The sequence below is a fragment of the Oryx dammah genome, unplaced genomic scaffold, assembly GCF_014754425.2.
Source record: "Oryx dammah isolate SB20612 unplaced genomic scaffold, SCBI_Odam_1.1 HiC_scaffold_26, whole genome shotgun sequence".
Classification (NCBI taxonomy): Eukaryota; Metazoa; Chordata; class Mammalia; order Artiodactyla; family Bovidae; genus Oryx; species Oryx dammah.
The window spans coordinates 32,109,813-32,128,156 of NW_024070210.1; the positions used below are offsets into that span (position 1 = coordinate 32,109,813).

The window sequence follows — 18,344 nt, forward strand, 5'->3', positions numbered from 1 at the left end:
TACTAGTTCTTATTACAAACAAATGTTTAAAACATAGGAGAACACATTTAATGTCAATCACTGTTAATCAGACTGGCAAAAATTTAAGATTAAAAATACATAATGAGGTATCAGAATCTCATAAAGTTGAAAAGCAGTGCTTTAGATTCTGTTTAAATTATCAATGCCTGTGCCTTCTGATTAAGTTCCACCCCTTGTTATCTTCTATCAGTTCAGTTCAGTTCAGTCACCCAGTCGTGTCCGACTCTTTGTGATCCCATGGACTGCAGCATGCCAGGCCTCCCTGTCCATCACCAATTCCTGCAGCTTACTCAAACTCATGTCCATAGAGTCGGTGATGCCATCCATCTCATCCTCTGTCATCCCTTTCTCCTTCTGCCTTCAATCTTTCCCAGCATCAGGGTCTTTTCAAATGAGTTGGTTCTTCATATCAGGTGGCCAAAGTATTAGAACTTCAGCTTCAGCATCAGTCCTTCCAATGAATATTCAGGACTGATTTCCTTTAGGATGGACTGGTTTAATCTCCTTGCAGTCCAAGGGACTCTCAAGAGTCTTCTCCAACACCACAGCATCAGTTCTTCAGTGCTCAGCTTTCTATATAGTCCAACATTCACATCCATACATGACCACTGGAAAAATCATAGCTTTGACTAGACAGACCTTTGTTGGTAATGTAATGTCTCTGCTTTTTAATATGCTGTCTAGGTTGGTCATAGCTTTCCTTCTGAGGAGCAAGTGTCTTTTAATTTCATGGCTGCAGTCACCATCTGCAGTGATTTTGGAGCTCCCCAAAATTAAGTCTCTTACTGCTTCCACTGCTTCCCCATCTATTTGCCATGAAGTGATGGGACTGATTGCCATGATCTGAGTTTTCTGAATGTTGAGTTTTAAGCCAACTTTTTCACTCTCCTCTCTCACTTTCATCAAGAGGCTCTTTAGTTCCTCTTCGCTTTCTGGCATAAGGGTGGTGTCACCTGCATATCTGAGATTATTGATATTTCTCCTGGCAATCTTGATTCCAGTTTGTGCTTTATCCAGCTCGGCATTTCACCTGATGTACTCTGCATATAAGTTAAACAAGTAGGGTGACAATATATAGCCTTGATGTACTCCTTTCCCGATTTGGAACCAGTCTGTTGGTCCATGTCCAGTTCTAACTGTTGCTTCTTGACCTGCATACAGATTTCTCAGGAGGCAGGTAAGGTGGTCTGGTAGAGAGGCAATTCCTCACGGTACAAAAAAGGGATTTTATTCTTTTCATAGTTTGGAGAGAGGAAAATTGGAATCAGTCTAAAAATTCTTCAGTAGGAGAATAAACTATGGCATACTACATGGTAGATAAAAAGGATATGGTATGTCTTTTAGGATTTAGTTAAATTTTAAGAATCAGATGGTAGAATAACACATATACATACCTCAAAATTATCCACACATGAGCATACACACACACACGTGCCAATGTTTTAGATGCTTAGAAAAAATCTGGAAAGGATAATCTTCCAACTTCTGGGCTTCTGGTCCAGCCAAGATGACACACTAACACAGGCTGCCAGCTCCCTGTCCCCAAAAATGCTGGAGTAACTACAGAAGTGAGAAGAAGCCATGGATTCTGAGAATTAAGTAAAAACTGTGAAAAAACCCTGGGAAAGACCGACTGCTAGCTTGACCTGGTGTGTGTGGGGAAAAAAGGGCTGCATCCTGTGGGGGAAGGTGGCTACAGGGGTGCAGTGAGAAGAATGACTGATATAAAGAGCTGCTGTCATTTCCTCTTTGCCTTATTAACTGGAAATCATCACTGCTTGCACCTTAACCATAAAGATCTTGGCAACAATCTGGGCTGCAGATACTAGTGCCCCAGAGTAATGATCAGGGAGCAATGAAGGCCCAGCTGGGATGAAAAGTGACAGGTGACATCTGACCAGGAACCCATGGGCATTCACTCCTCACTCTGTCCCCCTTTGAACCCGAGGACAGGAATACAAAACCTCTCAAAGAAACTTCTTCTTAAGGGTTTTAAAGACATAACAACCCTCAGAAGAACTGAATGGTAGAGTATCAGCAAACAGCTGTGGTCACCATCAGGAGTGGCTCTGTGCTGCCTGAGAAGCCCCTTCCTTGGGCTCACCGCCTCGTCTCTTCTTCGGTTCACTTAAACAGACCATGGCCTGATTTTAGTCCTTACCCAACACTAATTCTCAGACAGAAGATCTTATCCTACTGCCCCCACCCTGACCCTGGAACATGAGTTCATATAACAAAAGAAACAAATTATTCACGGAGTAAATGTTTAAAAAAAAAAGTGAAAAACATTAACCATATACACATATACACACACACAAAAGGAAAAAGAAAAATACTAACAATGTGAAGCAAAAGATCATTAAAAAAAGACACAAGTGAGAATATCCAATATGAATAATATAGAAGTCAGATAAACAGTAGGTAAAGAACAAATTAGTGGTTGGCAGATCAGATTGAAGAACTCTCTAAGAAGAGAGTAAAAAAGAATGAACAGATAGAAAATCTAAGACACAAACAGAAGCAGAGGTATTAATATCTGGAAATAAGTTTTAGCCAGAGAGGGAAAAAGATGAGAGGAAGAAAAAAACTGAAAAAGTAGTAGAGATAAATTTCCCAGCATTAAAAAGTTGGAAAAGTCTGAGAACAGAATGAATAAATGGACCAATATTGGTGGTGGTGGTGGTGGTTAGCCGTCCAGTTGTGTCCAACTGTTTTGTGACCCCACAGACTGTAGCCTGCCAGACTCCTCTGTCCATGGGCTTTCCCAGGCAAGGATACTGGAGTGGGTCGCTATTTCCTTTCTCTCAAGCATTTTCCCAACCCAGGGATCCAACCTGCAGTGTAGGTGGACTCTGGAGAAGCCCAAACAATATTACTGATTTCCAAAAAGAAGGAAATAGGGATTAAGTTAGTGGAATTTTTAAATTATGCTGACATTTCTGCTATTTTCTACTATTTTTTGTTCCATTTGTGTGTCTCATTTCTCTCTCCTTTCTCTCTCAGACTTCTGGTCTCTATACTAAGCAGCTTGGTTATGAGACTTATAAGAGCACTTTCTCAAACTTAGTAGCAGCAATTACAAATAATATCTTTCCAGTGAAATCAATTTTTAATCAATACCTAAATAAGTTGCAGAAAAATTAGCTGTTTTTCAACAAGAAGGAATAAGTTAAACTTACATTTCTTTTTCTATTACTAAGTTCTGTATCTTTTTTCCTTTATCTTTCTTAAGCATTTAAATCTTTAAGAATAAAAATTAATAGAAAATAAAGCTAGCTATCTCCTTGGATGACATACAGAGTGCGGATATCCAGTTCATCTGAAGATAGTTTCGCACCTGTTCAAGCAAAGACAACCAAACACAACAGAAAGAATACTAAACAGAATCAAGAATCCAAGTCCCACCTCTATCATTAACCAGCCTGAGTGACCGCACTGTACCCTTCCACCTGGCATTTCCTTAAGCACCTTAATGTTTCAAATCAAGTTCAGTATCTTCCCCACAAAACCCGGCACTCTTCTCTCTGCATTTCAAAGTCCACAACTACACAAGCACAACTTCTCTTAATCAGTGACCAGTTACTGCCAATTCCATACTCAAGTTTAAATCTCTCTCCTTTCCATTTCTACGCAACTGCCTTTGTTAATGTTCTCAGTATGGACTACTCCAATGGTGTTCTGACAGACCTCCATCTTTCCCTCACTTGTCCAGGGCTCCTGATGCCTTCTTAAATGTCTTAACTTGTGACTCCCTTGCTCACAATATCTTAAGGGACTCCAATGGCCTTACCCTGGCCTACAAGGCTCTTAATGATTATCTGGTTCAATCTACTTCTCTAGCTATTTGATCAGTTACTGCATGGTAGAGTAATTGTTTAAGCTCTTTTTTCCCTACATGACTGTAAGCTGCTTAAAAGTAGGGATCCTGCCTCAACATCTTTGTATCTTTTCCGACGCTATGTCTGGCATATTGTAGATACTCAGTAAATGGTTGCAGAAAGAAAGAACAAACAACACTGATCCCCACAAATCACTTAAAAGGGCTTTAGCTTGTTTCATCTGTAGAGTATGAAGTTTAGAACTGATGGCCTAAATTCTTTTCAGTTGTAAAAATCATAACTCTATGGTTTCAGGTTAAAGTTACTACAAGGCTGATCCCTGAATAAGCTGAAGTATTAGCATGCCTTAACTAAAAGTATGAATATTTTTGTTACCTTTTTCTTGTATTTAGATCTAACAGAAAAAATAATTAAAGTTAAAAAGTACCTCTGGAATCAGTTCTGATGAGATGGATGAAACTGGAGCCGATTATACAGAGTGAAGTAAGCCAGAAAGAAAAACACCAATACAGTATACTAACACATATATATGGAATTTAGAAAGATGGCAATGATGACCCTGTATGCAAGACAGCAAAAAAGACACAGATGTGTATAGCGGACTTTTGGACTCAGAGGGAGAGGGAGAAGGTGAGATGATTTGGGAGAATGGCATTGAAACATGTATAATATCATGTAAGAATCGAATCGCCAGTCTATGTCTGATGCAGGATACGGCATGCTTGGGGCTGGTACACGGGGATGACCCAGAGAGATGTTGTGGGGAAGGGGGTGGGAGGGGGGGTTCATGTTTGGGAACGCATGTACACCCGTGGTGGATTCATGTCAATGTATGGCAAAACCAACACAGAATTGTAAAGTAAAATAAAAAAAGAAAGAAAAAAAAAAAGAAATAAAGACAAAAAAAAAAGTACCTCTGAATGATACACGGCTTGCTGTGTAATTAATGATTCCGGGTTTTGTTTAGCAAGAAGAGAAAGAATTGCATCGGCATGAACTTTTTTGTGGGGCATCCTAATCACTTGTCCTTCACTGGGAGGATCATCTTCCTAAATAAAATACAAAGATAATACAATCAAAAAACAAGAATTAATTCCCCAAACAATCACATTGTTCATATTAATAATTCATGATTCATAAAACTTAAGTGATTATGAATATGATCATATTGGCACTTTACGCAAAGAAGATGGACTCTTTACTATCATTTAGATCTCATTTCTATTCAACTATACTAAAAATCCTTTGTGTTTGCCTCAAATATAATCATCAGTATAAAATAATTTGGTTACATCTGAATTGGAGCTTTACTGTGAAAGATGAAAATTAGGCCTTCTGTCCCATGAGACTGAGTGACAATGATCCATCAATATTTTATTCAGGATCGCCAAGTGTTTCCCACACACTTTCCTGCTTCCTGTGGATGCAGAACACAGAGCTGGGCCCCAGTGTGGCAATGGGGCTGAAGCACTGTGGTGCAACCTGGACCACAGGCAGAAATGAAAACCTACAGAAATATGTTGAGGCACCTACGGACCTTTGACGGTCCCTGTGCCTTTGTGCTGACCTCCACTGCTTTTGAGGGAGCATGAAGACCCAGCTTAGACTTCTTGGCACCTCAGAATAGACCAGTTCCCCAAATGAAGGACAGTGTACGTCACAGAGCCAGAAAACTGGATTCCTTGTAAATACCAGTATTAATATGACTTTCAGTTCAGTTCAGTTCACTTCAGTCGCTCAGTCGTGTCCGACTCTGTGCGACCCCATGAATTGCAGCACGCCAGGCCTCCCTGTCCATCACCAACTCCTGGAGTTCACTCAGACTCATGTCCATCGAGTCAGTGATGCCATCCAACCATCTCATCCTCTGTCGTCCCCTTCTCCTCCTGCTCCCAATCCCTCCCAGCATTAAAGTCTTTTCCAGTGAGTCAACTCTTTTAGACTCCATTAATAGTAATTTTACCTAAGTATCTTATGTTTAATGTAATAAACTTTATTAACTCTGGAACACAAGTCTTTATCCCCCAGGTGTACACAGGTAATGCCTACTGATTCATAACTTCAAAGTTAGTCTCAGTTTTCTAAGATTGTATTTCTGCATGTGATTCTATCATAAATTTGTAGCATATCTGATTTTAGGCTTAGTAAAAATATTGAAATTAATTAGTTTTAAATGTAGAAAAAGAAAGATGTTATAATTTAGTCCTGGTTCAGGTCAGCATTTACTTTGAACAAACTTAAACATGCTTTGGCACCAAGATACAGTTTTAAGAAGGGATAAAAATGCCATAATGACATATGAAGTAGGCCAAATATTAGTTTAATGCTTCTCTGAAAATAAAGACTTCTCCTTCAGTCTCCCCGCCGGTATTATTTTATAAAAGTGACTTCCACTCTCTTCAGAATAGACTCAACCAATTACTCATAATAATTACTATTAGAAAAGCATCTGCCCTATTAAAATCTTATCAAAATGCTCCTTCATTATTTCATACTCCCACATATAGTAGAGAAAATTGTTTTAACACATTTTGAACATATGAATCTCCAGATTAAGATCCTTCATTACTGTGTCTTTAATACTGTAAAGATGCTATATGGCATTTTCATTTTTTGTTTGTTGGACTTGACAAACACAAGCCCCTTGCAATTCAAGCTTTAGAATTCATATAGCCCCAATTAGAACTCAAAATTTACAGTTCCTAGCTTGACAGAACTTAACATCAGGTTTCCCTGATGGCTCAGATGGGAAAGAGTCTGCCTATAATGTAAGAGACCAAGATTCAATCCCTGGGTTGGAAAGATCCCCTGGAGAAGAAAATCGCAACCCACTCAAGTATTCTTGCCTGGAAAATCCCATGGATGGAGGAGCCTGGCTGGCTACAGTCCACGGGGTCGCAAAGATTTGGACATGACTAAATTCAGACTTAAATTGAAGAAAGTAGGGAAAACCGCTAGACCATTCAGGTATGACCTAAATCAAATCCCTTATGATTATACAGTGGAAGTGAGAAATAGATTTAAGGGCCTAGATCTGATAGATACAGTGCCTGATGAACTATGGAATGAGGTTCGCGACACCGTACAGGAGACAGGGATCAAGACCATCCCCATGGAAAAGAAATGCAAAAAAGCAAAATGGCTGTCTGGGGAGGCTTACAAATAGCTGTGAAAAGAAGCGAAAAGCAAAGGATATAAGGAAAGATATAAGCATCTGAATGCAGAATTCCAAAGAATAGCAAGAAGAGATAAGAAAGCCTTCTTCAGAGATCAATGCAAAGAAATAGAGGAAAAGAACAGAATGGGAAAGACTAGAGATCTCTTCAAGAAAATTAGAGATACCAAGGGAACATTTCATGCAAAGATGGGCTCAATAAAGGACAGAAATGGTATGGACCTAACAGAAGCAGAAGATATTAAGAAGAGATGGCAAGAATACACAGAAGAACTGTACAAAAAAGAGCTTCACGACCCAGATAATCACAATGGTGTGATCACTCACCTGGAGCCAGACATCCTGGAATGTGAAGTCAAGTGGGCCTTAGAAAGCATCACTATGAACAAAACTAGAGGAGGGGATGGAATTCCAGTAGAGCTATTTCAAATCCTGAAAGATGATGCTGTGAAAAGTGCTGCATTCAATATGCCAGCAAATTTGGAAAACTCAGCAGTGGCCACACGACTGGAAAAGGTCAGTTTTCATTCCAATCCCAAAGAAAGGCAATGCCAAAGAATGCTCAAACTACCACACAATTGCACTCATCTCACATGGTAGTAAAGTAATGCTCAAAATTCTCCAAGCCAGTCTTCAGCAATATGTGAACCGTGAACTTCCAGATGTTCAAGCTGGTTTTAGAAAAGGCACAGGAAACAGAGATCAAATTGCCAACATCCACTGGATCATGGAAAAAGCAAGAGAGTTCTAGATAAACATCTACTTCTGCTTTCTTGACTATGCCAAAGCCTTTGACTGTGTGGATCACAATAAACTGTGGAAAATTCTGAAAGAGATGGGAATACCAGACCACCTGACCTGCCTCTCGAGAAACCTATATGCAGGTCAGGAAGCAACAGTTAGAACTGGACATGGAACAACAGACTGGTTCCAAATAGGAAAAGGAGTATGTCAAGGTTGTATATTGTCACCCTGCTTATTTAACTTATATGCAGAGTACATCATGAGAAATGCTGGACTGGAGAAAACACAAGCTGGAATCAAGATTGCCGGGAGAAATATCACTAACCTCAGATATGCAGATGACACCACCCTTATGGCAGAAAGTGAAGAGGAGCTAAAAAGCCTCTTGATGAAAGTGAAAGAGGAGAGTGAAAAAGTTGGCTTAAAGTTCAACATTCAGAAAACGAAGATCATGGCATCTGGTCCCATCACTATATGGGAAATAGATGGGGAAACAGTAGAAACAGTGTCAGACTTTTATTTTGGGGGGCTCCAAAATCACTGCAGATGGTGACTGCAGCCATGAAATTAAAAGACGCTTACTCCTTGGAAGAAAAGTTATGACCAACCTAGATAGCATATTCAAAAGCAGAGACATTACTTTGCCGACTAAGGTCCATATAGTCAAGGCTATGATTTTTCCAGTAGTCGTGTATGGATGTGAGAGTTGGACTGTGAAGAGGGCTGAGCGCCGAAGAATTGATGCTTTTGAACTGTGGCGTTAGAGAAGACTCTTGAGAGTCCCTTGGACTGCAAGGAGATCCAACCAGTCCATTCTGAAGGAGATCAGCCCTGGGATTTCTTTGGAAGGAATGATGCTAAAGCTGAAACTCCAGTACTTTGGCCACCTCATGCGAAGAGTTGACTCATTAGTAAAGACTTTGATGCTGGGAGGGATTGGGGGCAGGAGGAGAAGGGGACTACAGAGGATAAGATGGCTGGATGGCATCATGGACTCGATGGACATGAGTCTGAGTGAACTCCGGCAGTTGGTGAGAGACAGGGAGGCCTGGCGTGCTGCGATTCATGGGGTCGCAAAGAGTCAGATACGACTGAGCGACTGAACTGAACTGAAAGCAACTCAGCACACATAGCTTAAGTTGACAGCTTAAAATGAAAGGTAAAAGTATTATGTATCCACATAAAAATCTGTCACTATATAGTATGTGACACAAATAAGTGATTTAACTTCCTTCAACTCAAAGTAAAATAAGTACTAACATATTTTTAACAAAGGATGCATATCATCCTTTAAGATGCTTTTTTAAAATATAGAGGTTTAGGCTTCTAACCACCCACACACATACATGCATACTACATAACCCTCATGACCTACTGAATCCACATATCAGAGGGTGGGGCCAAAGACACACATTTTTAAAAGCCCCACTGGTGAATTTAATATACAGTCTTACTTTACATCACGTGAATGGGTTGCTTTAAAGAAATTTCTAGCATTATGATTGTAATGGGATAAAAGAACATGATGTTTCAAAAGTATACCAATCTCCTTCTGTTTCATCATGATCGTATACAATGATACAAATGAAAAGATTAATGTAACTAGCCTTCTACTTCCAATCAAGATGGAGTAATAAAGACCAGAAACATTGCTTAAAACAACTAAAACATGGACAAAGTATGTGAAAAAATGCATTTCAAAACATGGAGCATCAGTTAACAAAAAACAACGATCACTGAGAAATGGGAAACAAATCAGAAGAAGCCTATGACTGCTCCAGCTTGCAGCTTTATAGCTTTCCAGACTGTGGCACTGGAGCCTGAGCTGAAAAGATGGAGCTGAAGCTCCAGGAAGGCCAAGACAGCTAGAGTTCCTAAGACAGGCTGCTGCTGCTGCTGCTGTTGCTGCCGCTGTGTCACTTCAGTCGTGTCCTACTCTGTGCAACGCCATAGATGGTAGCCCACCAGGGTCCCCCATCCCTGGGATTCTCCAGGCAAGAACACTGGAGTGGGCTGCCATTTCCTTCTCCAACGCATGAAAGTGAAAAGTGAAAGTGAAGTCGCTCAGCCGTGTCTGACCCTTACGACCCCATGGACTGCAGCCTACCAGGCTCCTCTGTCCATGGGATTTTCCAGGCAAGAGTACTGGAGTGGGGTGCCATTTCCTTCTCCAATGAATGAAAGTGAAAACAGAAAGTGAAGTCGCTCAGTTGTGCCTGACTCTCAGTGACCCCATGGACTGCAGCCCGCCAGGCTCCTCCGTCCATGGGATTTTCCAGGCAAGAGTACTGGAGTGGGGTGCCATTGCCTTCTCTGAAGACAGGCTGCTAGAAAAGTGAAAGCTGCAGAGAGAGAACTCTGGAGAACTGCAGTTGATTCCCTTTGAGTATTAAGCTGATTACTAATCAGCAGATGCATTTGAGGCAATTACATGAGGATGCAGGAACAAGCGCCTGAGACGGGATTGGCTCTAACAGTGCCTGATATTAAATAACATCATATATAACAAAGGACAATGGTTGTTCCCACTGGCCATGCTGGAAAACCTCAATACTGAGGCACTGAGTGGACTACATAGAAGAGTCTTCTCTCCACAGTGGGGGATAAGTAGCCCTAGATTGAGTACCACTGTGGTATTGCCTAAAAAACCATAAAAGCAAGACTCAAAAGGATAAAACTATCTCTAACTACTTAGCCATTTCCTGAGCAATGCTCAGAAATACTTATAGAAATATAAAAGGGAAAGAAAGTGTCGTGTCTGACTCTTTGCAATCCCATAGACTGTACCCCACCAGGCTTCTCTGTCCATGGGATTCTCCAGGCAAGAACACTGGAGTGGGCTGCCATTTCCTTCTCCAGGGGATCTTCCCAACCCAGGGATCAAACCAGGCTCTCCTACATTGCAGGAGGATTCTTTATCATCTGAGGTATTAGAGAAGCTCAGTAATATAAAACATAGTATTCAGTTAAATATGAATGTTAATAAAAAACGTATTACCCAGTTAAATATAAATATAAGCATATTACTCAATATAAAACATAACTCAATATATTTTATATTACCCAGTAATATAAAACATATTTCAGTTCAGTTCAGTCATTCAGTCGTGTCTGACTCTTTGTGACCCCATAATTGCAGCACACCAGGCCTCCCTGTCCATCACCAACTCCCAGAGTTCACTCAAACTCATGTCAATCGAGTCGGTGATGCCATCCAGCCATCTCATCCTCTGTCGTCCCCTTCTCCTCCTGCCCCCAATCCCTCCCAACATCTGAGTCTTTTCCAATGAGTCAGCTCTTTGCATGAGGTGGCCAAAGTATCGGAGCTTCAGCTTCAGCATCAGTCCTTCCAAAGAACACTCAGGACTGATCTCCTTTAGAATGGACTGGTTGGATCTCCTTGCAGTCCAAGGGACTCTTAGGAGTCTTCTCCAATGCCACAGTTCAGAAGCATTAATTCTTCGGCACTCAGTTTTCTTCACAGTCCAACTCTCACATCCATACATGGCCACTGGAAAAACCACAGCCTTGACTAGACGGCCATTGATGGCAAAGTCGTGTCTCTGTTTTTTAATATGGCTATCTAGGTTGGTCATAACCCTCCTTCCAAGGAGTAAGCATTTTTTAATTTCATGGCTGCAATCACCATCTGCAGTGATTTAGGAGACCCCACAAAAAAAGTCTGACACTGTTTCCACTGTTTCCTCATCTATTTCCCGTGAAGTGATGGGTCCAGATGCCATGATCTTTGTTTTCTGAATGTTGAGCTTTAAGCCAACTTTTTCACTCTCCTCTTTCACTTTCATCAAGAGGCTTTTTAGCTCCTCTTCACTTTCTACCATAAAGGCAGTGTCATCTGCATATCTGAGGTGATATTTCTCCTGGCAATCTTAATTCCAGCTTGTGCTTCTTCCAGCCCAGCATTTCTCATGATGTACTCTGCATATAAGTTAAATAAGCAGGGTGACAATATACAGCCTTGACGTACTCCTTCTCCTATTTGGAACCAGTCTGTTGCTCCATGCCCAGTTCTAACTGTTGCTTCCTGACCTGCATATAGGTTTGTCAAGAGGCAGGTCAGGTGTTTTTTAGCAATATAAAACATAGAAGGAAAAGGTCTACACAAGATTTTGGCAGATAACTTTAAAAAAGCTCTTCTTAAAGATTAACACTTCAGTATTCTTGCCTTGAGAACTCCATGAACAGTATGAAAAGGCAAAAAGGTATGACACTGAAAGATGAACTCCTCAGGTCAGTAGGTGCCCAACATGCTACCAGAAAAAAGTGGAGAAATAACTCCAGAAAGAATGAAGAGACAGAGACAAAGCAAAAATAACACCAGTTGTGGATGTGATAGGTGATGGAAATATAGTCCGATGCTATAAAGAACAATACTGCTTAGGAACCTGGAATGTTAGGTCCATGAATCTAGGCAAATTGGAAGTGGTCAAACAGGAGATGGCAATAGTGAAGATCAGAATTTTAGGAATCAGTTAACTAAAATGGACTGGAATGGGTGACCTTAGCTCAGATGTCCATTATATCTACTACTGCAGGCAGGAATCCCTTAGAAGAAACGGAGTATCCATTATACTCAACAAGAGTCCAAAATGCAGTACGTGGGTGCAGTCTCAAAACTGACAGAATGATCTCTGTTCATTTCTAAGGTAAACCATTCAACAGCACAGTAATCCAAGTCTATACCCCGACCAGTAATGCTGAAGAAGCTGAAACTGAACAGTCTATGAAGACCTATGAGAACTTCCAGAACTAACACTCAAAAAAGATGTCCTCTTCATTATAGGGGACTGGAATGAAAAAGTAGGAAGTCAAGAGCTACCTGGAGTAACAGGCAAATTTGGCCCTGGAGTACAAAACAAAGCAGGTCAAAGGCTAACAGACTTTTGCCAAGAGAACACACTGGTCATGGCAAACACCCTCTTCCAACAACACAAGAGAAGACTTTACACATTGACATCACCAGATGGTCAATACTGAAATCAGACTGATTATATTCTTTGCAGCCAAAGATGGAGAAGCTCTATATAGTAAGCAAAAAAAAAAGACTGGGAGCTGACTGTGGCTCAGACCATGAACTCCTTATTGCCAAATTCAGACTGAACCTGAAGAAAATAGGGAAAACCACTAGACCATTCACGTATGACCTAAATCAAAACCCTTACAATTATACAGTGGAAGTGACTAATAGGGATTAGATCTGATAGACAGAATGCCTAAAGAACTATGGATGGAAGTTTGTAACATTGTACGGGAGGCAGTGATCAAGACCATCCCCAAGGAAAAGAAATGAAAAAAGGCACAATGGTTGTCTGAGGAGGCCTTACAAATAGCTGTAAAAGGAAAAGAAGCAAAAGGCAAACGAGAAAAGAAAGATATACCCATTTGAATACAGAGTTCCAAAATATAGCAAGGAGAGATAAGAAAGCCTTCCTCAGTGATCAATGCAAAGAAATAGAGGGAAAACAATAGAATCAGAAAGACTAGACATCTCTTCAAGAAAATTAGAGATACCAAGGGAATATTTCATGCAAAGATGGGTACAATAAAGGACAGAAATGGTATGGACCTAACAGAAGTAGAAGGTATTAAGAAGAGGTGGCAAGAATATATAGAAGAACTATATACAAAAAAGATGTTCATGACCCAGATAACCACAATGGTGTGATCACTCACCTAGAGCCAGACATCCTGGAATGCAATGTCAAGTGGGCCTTGGTAAGCATCATACGAACAAAGCTTGGAGGTGAGAGAATTCCAGTTGCAGCTAAGTTGCTGCTGCTAAGTCACTTCAGTCGTGTCCGACTCCATGTGACCCCATAGACAGCAGCCCACCAGGCTCCCCAGTCCCTGGGATTCTCCAGGCAAGAACACTGGAGTGGGTTGCCATTTCCTTCTCCAATGCATAAAAGTGAAAAGTGAAAGGGAAGTCGCTTAGTCGTGTCCGACTCTTCGTGACCCCATGGACTGCAGCCCACCAGGCTCCTCCGTCCATGGGATTCTCCAGGCAAGAGTACTGGAGTGGGGTGCCATTGATACAAATACTAAAAGATGATGTTGTTAAAGTGCTGTGCTCAATATGCCAGCAAATTTGGAAAACTCAGCAGTGGCCATAGAACTGGAAAAGGTCAGTTTTCATTTCAATCCCAAAGAAAGGCAATGCCAAAGCATGTTCAAATTACCATACAATTACACTCATCTCACATGCTAGCAGAGTAATGCTCAAAATTTTCCAAGCAAGGCTTTAACAGTACATGAACCGTGAACTTCCAGATGTTCAAGCTACATTTAGAAAAGGCAGAGGAACCAGGGATCAAATTGCCAACATCCGTTGGATCATCAAAAAAGTGAGAGAGTTCCAGATAAACATCTACTTCTGTTTTATTGACTATGCCAAAGCCTTTGACTATGTGGATCACAACAAACTGTGGAAAATTCTTCAAGAGATGGGAATAAGAGATCACCTGACTTTCTTGAGAAATCTGTATGCAGGTCAAGAAGCAACAGTTAGAAGTGGACATGGAACAACAGACTGGTTCAATGTTGGGAAAGAAGTACATCAAGGCTGTATATTGTCACCCTGCTTATTTAACTTATATGCAGAGTATATAACTTATATGCAGAGCATATTAACTTATATGCAGAGTATATAAGGTGAAATACTGGGATGGATAAGACACAAGCTGGAATCAAGACTGCTGGAAGAAATACCAATAGCTTCAGATATGCAGATGACACCACCCTTATGCCAGAGAGCGAAGAAGAACTAAAGAGCCTCATGATGAAAGTGAAAGAGGAGAATGAAAAAGTTGGCTTAAAACTCAACATTCAGAAAACTCAGATCATGGCATTTAGTCCCATCACTTCATGGCTAATAGATGGGGAAACAATGGAAGCAATGAGAGACTTTATTTTTGGGGGCTCCAAATCACTGCAGATGGTGATTGCAGCCATGAATTAAAAGACACTTGCTCCTCGGAAGAAAAGCTATGACCAACCTAGACAGCATATTAAAAAACAGAGACATTACGTTACCAACAAAGGTCCGTCTAGTCAAAGCTATGGTTTTTCTAGTGGTCATGTATGGGTGTTAGAGTTGGACTATAAAGAAAACTGAGCACCGAAGAATTGATGCTGTGGTGTTGGAGAAGACTCTTGAGAGTCCCTTGGACTGCAGGGAGATTAAACCAGTCCATCCTAAAGGAAATCAGTCCTGAATATTCATTGGAAGGACTGATGCTGAAGCTGAAGCTCTAATACTTTGGCCACCTGATGCCAAGAACTGACTCATTGGAAAAGACCCTGATGCTGGCAAAGATCAAAGCGGGGAGAAAGGGACGACAAAGGTTGAGATCATTGGATGGCATCACCGATGCGATGAACATGAGTTTGAGCAGGGAGTTGGTGATGAACAGGGGGTGCAGTCCATGGGGTTGCAAAGAGTCAGACACGACTAAGCAACTGAACTGAAAGATTAACATATAACGACCACATTATCCATCCATTCCTCCCCTAAATATTTGTCAAAGGGAAATGTAAGCATCTATGTCCATACAAAGACTTGCACACAAGTGTTCACAGCAGCTTTGTTTGTAATAGTCTCAAACTGGAATAAACCCAAATGTCCATCAACAGATGAACAGACAAACAGTGGTACATCCATACAATAGAGCACTACACAGCAATAAAAAGGAATGAACTATGATACAAGCTATAACCCAGATATATCTCAAAATAATTATGCTGAGTTAAAGCAATCACACACACAAAAAGAATACATGCCATGTGATTCCTTTTATATAAATCTAGAAAATGCAAACTAATCTATAGTTACAGAAAGTGAATCAGTGGTTGGTGGGAGAGGTATATTGGATGAGAAAAATGATGGAAGATGAGAAGGAGGTATAATGAAAGGGCCTGAGGAAACTTTTGGGAGTGATGGATGATGAGTATGTTTATTTCATTAACGGTGATAATGGCTTACAGACGTATACATATGTCAAAAATTATCAAGTAAGTTTTAAAAGCAACAATATTAGCAATGCTTAGCAAAGACTATGGATAAACGTGGGCTTCACCAGTGGCTCAGAAAGTAAAGAATCTGCCAGCAATGCAGCAGACCCAGGTTCATTCTCTGGGTCAGCAAAGATCCCTTGGAGAATGGACTGGCTACCCACTCCAGAATTCTTGCCTGAAGAATTCCATGGACAGAGGAGCCCAGCATGTAGTCCATGGGGTTGAAAAGGGTCAGACACACCAAGTAACTAACAACACACGTACACACACACATGTATAAATGTAGCTGAAAGTTGAGCACAACAACCCTTCCTCACTTAGACTGTTTGAAAACATGAAAAGTAAAGATTTCTATTTCTTAATAGTTTTCAAAAGAAAATCCCTATTATAATTTCTGTGTGGTACTTATATAATATATAACTTGGTATCTATGTAAAAATACATTTTTTAAATGCCTATTTTTTGTCTATAAAGCTAAACAATAACTAGGAAGAGTTAGTATCCGTGGGTCCTATTTCAGTAATTCTTTTAAAACTAACTAAATTCAGTTATTTTTTTAGCATGAAGAATTATAATCATGGTTAGGGAAAAATAACAAATATATTATAAGAGACTTGGTTTCAACACTGAAGGTACTGCCTGCAACATTATAAAGGCATTTACAATATCTCCAAGTGACAATGTACACTGAGATTTTCATTATCTAATTACATTAATTGCATGTTTCAACTACTGGAGAAACAAGGATTAATAATAATTTTCTATTCATTACAATTTTCTATTATTATAATTATAATAATGAAATATACAGATATGATAAAAAGATGTATAAGAAACTTTAAATTCCTTCATTGATATTTTATTAAATTTTATGACTATAATTCAAATATTTGAGGAAAAACCCTGATCAGTTGCAGTAAGTTCATCAGGGTATCTTTTATGTCAGAATTCAAAATGATGTGAATCATTTCTTACCATTTCGAGGACATCTTGCAAAGTACTGGATAAGCTGTCATTTAGGTTTGCCAGATACAGTCTTTCATCTCCTAAAACTAGAAATTAAAATGCAAAAATTTAGAAACAGAAGAAACAATTTTAGTAAATAACCTCACCATAAAGTTGTAAAACATTACCCTTAAACTCACACAATAAAAATACTGACAAAGTTCATAAATCAAAATTCACAAGCTAAAACCCGCCTGCCAATGCAAGAGACATAAGAGACATAGGTTTGATCCCTGGGTTGGGAAGATCTCCAGAAGAGGACATGGCAATCCACTCCAGTATTCTTGCCTGGAGAATCCCATGGACAGAGGAGCATGGAGGGCTAACAGTCCAGAGGGTCACTAAGAGTCGGAGGCAACTGAAGAGACTTACCATGCATGCACGTTCAATCTCACCAGTTCTTTAAAAAGTATATTTTATAATAAAGATGAGTGAGATGTTTGCTTCACTTACCAGCTTGTCAGAAATTAAAAAGAGCTATAAATATCAACTGGAACTATGAAACTGAAAAAGACAAAATACCCCTATATACTATTGATAAAATTTAAAACTGATTAAAAACTGACTTAAATTTCTGGAGTGCACGTTGGCAATGTATTGTTATTTTAACCATGAAATTAAAAGACGCTTACTCCTTGGAAGAAAAGTTAACTGAACTGAATATATAACTGATAGCGTCCTTAAAATATGTACCTAGAAGTGAAATTGCTGAGTCAGAGTTCAGTTCAGTTCAGTTCAGTTCAGTTCAGTCGCTCAGTCATGTCCGACTCTTTGCGACCCCATGAATCGCAGCACGCCAGGCCTCCCTGTCCATCACCAACTCCCGGAATTCACTCAGACTCAAGTCCATCGAGTCAGTGATGCCATCCAGCCATCTCATACTCTGTTGTCCCCTTCTCCTCCTGCCCCCAATCCCTCCCAGCATCAGAGTCTTTTCCAATGAGTCAACTCTTCGCATGAGGTGGCCAAAGTACTGGAGTTTCAGCTTCAGCATCATTCCCTCCAAAGAAATCCCAGGGCTGATCTCCTTCAGAATGGACTGGTTGGATCTCCTTGTAGTCCAAGGGACTCTCAAGAGTCTTCTCCAACACCACAGTTCAAAAGCATCAATTCTTGGGCGCTCAGCTTTCTTCACAGGCCAACTCTCACATCCATACATGACTACTGGAAAAACCATAGCCTTGACTAGATAGACTTTTCTTGGCAAAGTAATGTCTCTGCTTTTCAATATGCTATCTAGGTGGGTCATAACTTTTCTTCCAAGGAGTAAGCATCTTTTAATTTCACGGCTGCAGTCACCATCTGCAGTGATATTGTGGCCCCCAAAAATAAAGTCTGACACTGTTTCCATTGTTTCCCCATCTATTTCCCGTGAAGTGATAGGACCAGATGCCATGATCTTCATTTTCTGAATGTCAAGCTTTAAGCCAACTTTTTCACTCTCCTCTTTCACTTTCATCAACAGGCTTTCTGCCATAAGGGTGGTGTCATCTGCATATGAGGTTAGTGATATCTCTCCCGGCAAT

General features: G+C 40.3%; 1 protein-coding gene across 5 annotated transcripts in view; it reads right to left on the bottom strand.

Annotated features, from left to right (window-relative positions):
- KIAA0586 (KIAA0586 ortholog) overlaps positions 1–18,344 on the bottom strand; it is a 140,137-nt gene that overhangs the window by 51,783 nt on the left and 70,010 nt on the right. For all 5 annotated transcript variants that reach the window (XM_040226337.1, XM_040226336.1, XM_040226334.1 and 2 more), the window contains 2 exons: positions 16,789–16,865; positions 4,775–4,909 (listed from right to left, as the gene is read on the bottom strand). In XM_040226337.1, coding sequence (XP_040082271.1) covers positions 4,775–4,909; positions 16,789–16,865 — 212 coding nt within the window. The remainder of the gene's footprint in view (positions 1–4,774; positions 4,910–16,788; positions 16,866–18,344) is intronic.